At 21.9% G+C, this 10,171-nt stretch overlaps 1 protein-coding gene across 2 annotated transcripts; it reads left to right on the top strand.

Annotated features, from left to right (window-relative positions):
- The first annotated feature begins 421 nt into the window (after positions 1 to 421).
- LOC112598069 (major facilitator superfamily domain-containing protein 6-like) lies at positions 422 to 8,727 on the top strand. Of its 2 annotated transcripts, XM_025344404.1 has the most exons (10): positions 422 to 548; positions 759 to 908; positions 1,304 to 1,668; positions 2,396 to 2,542; positions 2,653 to 2,920; positions 3,677 to 3,864; positions 3,988 to 4,124; positions 7,252 to 7,616; positions 8,340 to 8,435; positions 8,658 to 8,727. In XM_025344404.1, the coding sequence occupies exons 2-10, from the start codon at positions 836 to 838 to the stop codon at positions 8,687 to 8,689; spliced, it is 1,671 nt and encodes a 556-aa protein (XP_025200189.1). In that variant the 5' UTR covers positions 422 to 548; positions 759 to 835; the 3' UTR covers positions 8,690 to 8,727. The 2 variants fall into 2 exon arrangements, with proteins under 2 accessions (XP_025200189.1, XP_025200188.1); XM_025344403.1 differs by lacking the exon at positions 8,658 to 8,727 and having other exon boundaries at positions 8,340 to 8,600.
- Positions 8,728 to 10,171: the final 1,444 nt, after the last annotated feature.

Here is a 10,171-nt window from a genome sequence, read left to right as displayed (position 1 = left end):
GCAATTTTTTTTAAATTTAAAACTTTATATAAGTTATATGTCTTTATTAAATTTCTAAGAAAAGTAATAAATATATTAATAATAATACAGTCAAATCTGGATAGAATTTATTAATTTATAATTATTTTGTACTCGTGATGTATATTATACTGAATATTTGGAACATATATATTATATGTATTATTCAGTTGTATTGACCAAATTTTGCCTTTATCATCCAAAGCATTATATAAATAATTTTTATTATTTATTTTAAATATTATAGCAAAATATATAAATTATATAAGTTACGGAATACATACAAATAATAAGAATAACAATTATGACTCATATTAAATGTCACAAATATGCTGTCATTATATTGTATCGATAGGTCAGTAATTATTATTAATGTTTTAATGTTATTTAATTATAATATGTCTATTACATTATATTATCAGTAATAAAAGAAATAAAATAAAATAATATATTTCTATGTATTAGTTTCTGATCGATGGGCACTTTAAAACTTGTTTAATAGTGTGAAGTATTGGATATCATAACTACGCGTAAGTATTAATACATACACATTTTTAATTATTAGTTATATAACTTAAACATGTAATTTTTTGTATTCTTAGAATCTAATATTTAATACAAATGTATTTATTTACTTAAAGATGTTTAGAAAACTGAAATTATTTAATTATAGTTACCCATTTTTTTAACATTAATTATTAGGTAAGTACCAAATTAAAATAATGTTTAATTGTATTTAGTAATTTGCAGTTTTCATTCATTATTCGTGCGGACTTTGACATCTAAGCAAAAATAAAAAATATCAATTGAACTTAAAATGTTTCCAATACATATTCGAGTTAATAAACGCACGTTACGGATGAAATTTCATTATTTTCTATATATGGGCGGTAAGTACTAATATTATTAGATAATATTGCTATTTATATTTGTTTAATATTTTAAAATTCAAAATTATATTTAAAAAAATATTTCTAACTAAACATCTATGTAGGTATTTTGATATTTTGATAAATATTTAGATAATTTATATTTAATATTTGTACCTAAGTAGGTAAGTTAATTTAATATTTATAAGTGAAAACTTACTTAAAATACTTAATAAAAAGAATAAAATATATTCATGTTAAAATTGTTATGTATGTACTATATAGGTACCTACGTGTTGTTGTACTATCAGTAATATGATCTTTAAACTAATTTTTTTTATGTTGTATTATACTTTATCGCTTACGATTTTTATGTTAAATTAACTTGAGATTTTCTATTATTACTGTTTTTGCAGGTGTTGCGTCAGTTCAAGGATTTGCACCTACCATAGCGAAACAACTAGGTTATTCGCCGATGGTAGTCGGTTTTGTTTTTACATATTTGTCCATGTTATCCTTTTTTGTGAAACCCATTACAGGAATTTTCGTTGATAAATTTCGCGTGAAAAGAATTATGTTTCTCGCATTTGTTTTGTTATGTGGTCTTACAGCGTTTGCTTTAAAATTCATCCAAAAAATACCGATCGAAGCTGTTGCAAATTTAAGTTGTAATACAACAACAGAATTACATATTTGTTCAACTAATGACGACTATTTGCCTCAATGCAATGACAGTTTATTTAAGTTAATAAAAAATAGTACAGAACCCGTCGAATGCCAAGTACGTTATACATTGGTAAAATGTAATTAAATAAGTGTTAATATACACATCTACTTAAGATGGATTTTTATAAAATGATTTTGTAGAATAGTTTAAATTGCTAAAAATAAAAATTTAGTATCAATATTATGTTGGTATACCTATCATATCTATTCATGATAAAATATCTAATAATTTTTATTAACACAACTTTCAATTCATAGTTTTATTATTCATTACATATTATTGAATCTATGTATTATATACTTAAATTATTTAGTAAAATTGATCATAATTATATTTATATTGAGTATTATTATAAATAAGTTATGAATTAATAATATAGATTTTGTTAAAATTAATTTTAATTTATATACATAATAATATGTATTATATTTATAATATATTCAAAAGTTTAATAAACGATATTATATTTTAGAATTTGTTAAAAATAATTAATCTAAACGATTTCTAAAATTTTCAAAAGTGGTTATTTCCTATACTAACATTATGAACATTTCAAAATATTTATAGATACATAAAAATATACATTTTAATCTTAACATTTTTGAAGTGTTAGGATACCCTATTGCCTGCTTATAATTATTTGATTATAATCCATACTGTTTATAAATTATAAATCATTTTTAGACTTTTAGTACACAATACAATTTTACATGTATAAATAAAGACATCATTATTTAATAATTGATTAAAAAAAATATATTTTGTTAATATTTTTTATTAGTTACGCTGTGATCAAAATGAATCATTTCGGGATGAAATAGATAGATCTTGGAATATCATTGACTATAATATAACTCCAAATATTGAGTATAAAAACAAAGAACTCGAATATCTCAATGTAACTTTGATTATCAATGTAAAAGATCAGGTAAAATATTAAAATTTTTAATGGTCCCAGACGTTGCTGTAGATTTCGAGACACAAGTAGGTGTATAATTGTAACTTGTAATGATCTTTCATTTATTATTTTTTGATTAGATCGAACAAAACTATGTTTTTCAAGTGAAATCAGTACACATCATTAAAACGAAAATTGTATCACCATTTTGTAAGAGACCGGTTAGTACTCGGTGCAAAATAGACTGCTCAGACGATGTCATAATGGAATTGGCGAGTGTTCAAAAGTTTGAAGGAAGTATTTTTGGTTTACATCAGTTTTGGGAATATTTGATTGTTATGAGTTTATTTTGGATAAGCCAAGCAATAACTTGGAGTCTTCAAGATCCTATATGCTTTGATCTTTTAAGTGAGTAATTTTAAACACAAAATTAATTCGTTTTTTTTATCTCGCCAATAAATGTTTGTGTTGAATTTTTGATTTTACTTTAAAATAATAATAAATATATTGTGATTTAATGATAAAGCATATCTATTTAATACTATACTGTTTATCTTATACAGCAGAAATTAATTCAGTGATGAAAATTATAAAAATATAATTAATACATAAGTTTATAAATCATTTTTAAAAGTTATCTCTAATTTAAAATCTAGATATTTTATAGTTATTTAAATTAATTTACATGTAGGTAGCTTTTGATAATTATTAAATCAAATTAAGAATTAAAAGCAGAATAATCGTTTTAAAATTATAATTATTGTGTTGTATTTTGTTTTATTTGGAATTTGTGCTATAATTTGTCTGGACAATTAAGTACCTAATTAAATGTAATATTAAAAGAAGTAAACAAAACATACAAAGTTGTATATGGTATAGTAGTATAGTATTATAGTGTTATACTATAAATAATTTAAGTTGTTGTAATATTATATTATCATACAACTTAAGATTCAAATATCTTATGATACCTAAGCAATTTAACAATATAGGTACCTGATACCGGGTATGTTTTTATGTCCCATAGTATTATTTATATCGTTTTTAATTATTTTGTTTCTAATTCACTATAATTTATTTGTAAAATTTTTATTTATTTAGTTATATCTGATATATATGTATTTTGTTTCTGTTGTTTTTTATCCGATTAATGCTTATTAATAGATGATAAGCCTGAAGATTTTGGCAAACAAAGATGTTGGGGATCCATAAGTTGGGGACTTTTCTCGGTTTTTGGTGGAGTACTTGTTGATTATTTCAGTAATAGTAATAATCAAAAAAACTATGTTCCAATTTATTATTTATGCCTTATAATAATATTATGGGATTTTGCTTTGGCTTACAAAATAGAAGTAAGTTTGTTGTATTATTTTAAAATTTACACATTTAATAATATAAAAAAATGCTATAATATAGTATACTGTAGACTATTGAGATTATATAATCGTTTAAAATATTTATATTATATATTTAAGATAACTGAGACAGTTGGATCTAAGAATACATTTTCAGACGTATTCAAATTAATAACTAATTTTAATGTTATAATCTATTTGATATGGATTATAGTGATGGGAATTTGCACATCAATGCCATGGAATTATCTATTTTGGTAGGTAATAATATAAGATAATAATATTATAGTAGCTATATAGTTAGTATACAATGTTATCATAGTGAAAAAGAAGAGATTTTGTTTAAAAACAAATTATTGTCAACATAATTGATAGCTTCAAATTTTTTTCCAAGTTTAAATTTAAAATATTAGAAAATCTTTTATATTGAATCGCGATTGTTATCATAAAATTATTTTTAAAAATAAAATAATTATCAATGATGGATTGGATGTATATGGACATAAAAAATACATAATTTTATCAATATTTTTTATCTTAAATGCTTTTAGTAAGAATAGTTTACGAGGTACTTTGTACACATTTTTAAAACTTAGCTATACAAAGATTAAATATTTTATATATTTTTTATTTCAAAATAATTCGTGAATTTCCATAATTTTGACACATTTTGTAAAAATTTGAACTTCAAACTCTTATAAAAAATATCATGCCAATGTACGAGTATTTATAACATTTTAATTGTGTTACAAGAAAAACTCATGTGGATTTTTTTGTTAATTTTTCAAGCTTTTTGTTAAGCATAAAATTGTTATCAAAACTTTAAAAAATAAAAATGCGAAAATTTTAAATCTTTATGGATAGTTTAAATTTTGTCTAAAATTTTTAAAATATTTATTAAATATTAAAAATAATAAATTAGGTAATAGTGAACTAAATAATACTAGCCTAATAATGACAAAAATCAGTTAAGGATAAATCACTATCTATTATACATTTAAATATAAAATTAAAACGTTCAAATTTGAAGTTAAATTGCTCATAACAATTTCTTAATTAAACTAAATGTTAATTTAATTTTCTTTTAAATAGACTTACGAGGGATTTAGTATTAAATTTTTAAGTCATAGATAAAAGGTATTTCTTAAAGCGCGCAATTTTTGAAATGCATGGGATTTGTTTGTTTGAAGGGTTGATACCCTGTTTTAATTTTTTTTTATCATGGTGCGATTCAGTAATCATCAGTATATACTCATATACTGAAAATTCATTACAAAAACAGTGAGTGTGCAGCTGTGACTGTCCGTAAACTTCACATGACTTTTGAACACGGGGAAGCTCTTACTGCAATAATAGTTCTAAGGTTAGTATGGACATTTGAACAAACTGATTTAGTTAAAACCCAAAAAAGTCCTGGTAGAAATCGCATAATTCGTACACGGCCGTAATACAAGAGAGTGTTAATGTGAGTCTTAGAAATGACGGCCTGCAAAGACAGTGGAGGTGGACATAATATGGTGGATATAATTTTTAAACATTAAATCGAAATATATTTTAAATGTAATAAAATAAAAATTTTGAATTTATTTATGATTTTAGCTGATTTATTACATTTTCAAAAATTCCGTACTTTATGAAACACCCTATATTTAAATTTTATTTGTACGAATTACCTACAAAATAATTTATGCGAATTGTCATGATTTTATAGCTTTATATGCATATAAAACGAATTTTCACTATATATTTATGATATTTAAATGCAGTAAGAAAAATATATGAAAAAGTCTGTGTTTGATTTTCATTTTTTTTTTTTTTATCTAAAAATAAACATTTTTCTATACTTAAAGTAATTGAATAAAAATAAAAGAAAAAAATCGATACTTTAAAATATTCGTAAATAGTACAAAAACAGTTAACAAATTTCGAAAATAATGTCATGTCTAGTAAATGCTATTATGAATATTTGGTAAAAGTTTTATGCATGTTTCTACGATCAAAAAGAAATCAATTTTGTTAAAAACTACAGGTTTTGCAAGTTTCTAGTTTTCTTGTAGTCTTTAGTTTTTCTTGGTTGTTTTTAAAAGTTCTGGGGATTTTCAATTTTGAAAAACGTGTTGTAAAATCAATAATTTCATCTTTCTATTTAGAACCAATTACCTTTATTTATAATATTAATTTTAAATATGTTATTTAGGGAATGGATTTATATGTAATTAAAATACAAAAATATGTAAATAAATATGGAGATATAATTTCTAAAATATTTGATAAAATATGTGTTAAAAACATTAGAATATGTCAGAAAAATGTAATTAAAAAAAAAAAAAAATATATTAAATGTAATTATCAAATTTTTAAAATGATTTGTTGCAATGAATAATTAAAATTTACTTTAAATTATCGAATGTTGAATGTCGCTTATTAGGACTAAAAATATTTTTTAAAACGGCTAAATGATAATTTTACATCAACCAATGTAATTGGAGGATATTTGAAGTGCATAATATCTGAAGGCGATAATTTAAAATTTTTAGAAGGATGTATGCCACTCGTAATGTCATTGGTTATTTTAAAATCAATTTAGCCTGGATTTTTTTCTGAACAGCATGAATTTTTTTTTAACAGTATACAACAATATACCAATATATAACTGTTTTTGTCCACTGCAATATTGATTGAAAACGCATGAATGATGACGTGATAAAATATGTTTAAAAATATTTAGAAATTAGTGAAATATGTAAAAATATGTAAAATAAAAATTTCATCATTTTAATAAGAATGATTTAAATCATGAACATTTCTTATCGAATCTTAAACATCTTGTTTTAATAAAAATATGCATTAACATATAAATCCGTTTCCTAGTTATTAACTATTAACTGATAGACAGGTAATAAAAATAAAATTAAACATTTTTTTTTTTTTTAATTTTGTGATAATAAAAAAAATATGTTATTAAAAAATTCAAGTGGAGCATACAAAATAATTTAGGATTGTTAATATAAATTAATGAAGAATTTCTGTAAAATATGATCTTATGTATTTAATAAGAATGCAGTTCTTAACATTAATAAAAAAAATCTTCATCCTTTTCTCATTCCTTGCAAGGTCTGCATATGCCTATGGAATAATTATGTACTTTTTATGTGATCTTAAGTATTCTTTTAGTTGAATATTTGTAACGAATTAAATTCATTGAATATAACGTAATTAAGATTATATGAAAAAATGTATTTAATACATTTAACTGATTTAACTGTAAATAATTTTTAATTTCATAACAACTAAATTTTAAATATTAAATTCAATTAATTTTAATAAATGATAAAGTGTATCGAATGCTATACAATTTTAGAAAATAGCTTGTTTGTATTTTAGGTACATGGAGGACTTAACTCGAAAATATCACAGCAATAAACAATATTGGATAAAAACTTTACAAGGTTTGGCTATAGGAATTCAATGTATTGGCGGAGAAATGCCATTCTTATTTTTTTCTGGTTGGTTCATCAAACGAATTGGTCATACGTATTGCATGGCGTTAGGTCTTTTCATTTTTGCTCTTAGATTCTATCTGTATTCTATAATTACTAACCCTATTTGGATACTGCCAGTCGAATTCACTAACGGCATTACATTTGGATTGTGTCATGCCGTCTTGGTATCATATGCTAGATTTATAGCTCCACAAAATTCTGCCACTACAGTAGTGGCGCTTTCAGGAGCTCTATTTGAAGGTGTCGGTAAGTGTAATATTATATTTCACTAAGTAATAAAAAATTTAAGTATACATGAGAAACATAATGGTGTGATTTAATATCTATGTGATATTTTTAGTTATTACTAATGAATATTTTATTTAAATTATTAGAATGATTCAGTTAATTAAAAACCGTTTACTTCATATAAAACTGAAATATATAATATATATATTATATATGTTATATTCATTTATTGATTAATAACTGGGCTTTAAAATGAGCCATTTAAAAAAAATATCCAACATTTTTTCAAATGTTTGGACAATTTTTTTATGAACTTTTAAAAATGGAAAAAGTATAATATATCCTATATTATAGTTTAGACAATTATGTTTTTATACTTTTGTTATGCCTACATTTTTGTACGAAAATAATGAGTTTCAAGATTCGGCTATTGGAAAAACTTTGTAAATATCTTATTTATTAAATTTGTAATCTATAAAAATTAATAATTGTATAGCTCATTAGAAATGATGCTTAACTAACTTATTTATTCATTATATTTCAACATCATTTTGTCATTTACTCATCATGTTCATTCGTATAAATAGAAAATTAAACTTTTTTAATAAAAAAAATAATAACAAATTATTAATGCAGTTTTTTCAATTCTAGAAAACAGAATTATGAATTTAATTTTCTTTCAATGTTTTGATCTGAAATATGATTATAATTTTTATAATATTATTTCATTTAATATTCTAGGTACTTCTTTTGGTGGTGTGGTCGGTGGATTTTTGTACCAAATATATGGAGGAGAGCGAACATTTAAATTATTTTCCTATGGCTCATTAATAATGGGTATTATTCATATAATGTGTATAAAGTTAATTATTAAGTCAAATTAATATTAATATTTTATTTAAAAAAAAGAGAAAGATTTCTTTTGTAAATTAAGTTAGGTTTTAGTTATTGAAACTTCTCCAGGCATTAAAATGAGGATGTAAATAATTTGATGATTAAAATAATTACTGCATTATTTTATTTTCTGGAAACTTATCTAATTTTTTAACGTATTTTTAGATTTTCATGATTTTCCAATAAAACTAGCATGAAATATGCAATTAAAAGTTTTTTATAGACAATTTCAAATTTTGTTTATTAGATTATTAAAGTAAAAATTGGTGTTCTCGTTCTGTCATAGACGACCAACTACAATTATCTATGTATGTTATTTTTTCAAAAAAATATCTTTAGTATTTATTTTTACTTATAATATATCTTTATTTTATTTTTAATATTATATTATAAAATAAAAATTTATATTTTTAAGCTTGAAACAAATATTTTAAACTTTTTTTTAAAGAGAAAATATTATTTACCTATTGGATACTTTATTTATTAAGTTGTATACAAAGTAAATTAAAAAAAAAAAAAATAATGGTAAATAACCTAACTTAGTTTTAATTATTACGTTTTTTGAATAATACTTTTATTTTTATGTAAAAAAATAATTACTATATTATAACATAGATTAAAAATTATTTTTATTATTTCTGTTATTTAATATTTTGTTCAAAAAAAAAAAAAAAAAAAATGTTGCTACGATCTTTAATGTTTTTATTACAAATTAATGAGGAATTTTGTATTAAATCTTAAAACTATTCAACCATTTGAAACATTTTTATCGATATGCAAAGAAAAAAAATTAAAATGTTCAAATAGCTTAATGTTTGAACTTTTAGCAAAATGTAAAAATAGTTCAAAAAGAGTCAGAATATTTAGAAAATTAAACCATAAATAAGAAATGCTGACATTTGGTGAAAATTTCAAGTATCTCAGCTTATTCATTTTTGAATTAAAACAAAGTGAGAAAATAGATTTTTTCTGATACTGGTTTTGCGTAAAAAATCTTGTTTTCCCCAATTTTTTTTTAGATCTTGAATATACTAAATGTATTTATTTTACAATGACGTGTTTTGCAAATTTTATATTTGATCTTATATTTAAAAATAATTAGCGATAATGACTAACAGATCTTTACTGCTTAATACATTAATTACACCTATTAAAGTCTTACAAATTAGTGTAATTATTAGAAATCTACAGTACAACTGAGTAATTTCTATCAGAAAAAATACTGAAGTTGAAAACCAAACTTTTTCTATTATTAAAAATATTGTCTCAAGATGTAAGACAAACATACAACATTGTATAATTAAGAAATTTATTACTTTTCTCAATATACCATAGTAAAACCCCAATTAATTGCTGCAACGGAACTAATAGTGAAGAGAGTGACGGATAAAAGAAAACAATTCATTTTTTTATATTTATGATTATTATATTATATTAATTTTAGTATCATATTCATAAATGTATATAATGATAAAATAAATAAATTTAAACAAATTAGTCATTTTAGTTTGTTTGTTTGAATTCCAGGTTTTTTTTTAATAATTTTAAACTTAATAAATTAATTTTATCTCGTTTCTTATACCTATATACATAGGCGCAACTAAGGTAAATATTTTTTTTAGGGGGCTATATAGCTTCAAGCTTCCATTTAAAATGTTTTATTATATTATTTATTTATA

Source organism: Melanaphis sacchari, unplaced genomic scaffold (genome assembly GCF_002803265.2).
Source record: "Melanaphis sacchari strain LSU unplaced genomic scaffold, SCAv2.0 Contig44_pilon_pilon, whole genome shotgun sequence".
Lineage (NCBI taxonomy): Eukaryota > Metazoa > Arthropoda > Insecta > Hemiptera > Aphididae > Melanaphis > Melanaphis sacchari.
The sequence above is the reverse complement of the archived record's forward strand: the minus strand, read 5'-3'. Positions and strand labels throughout refer to the sequence as shown.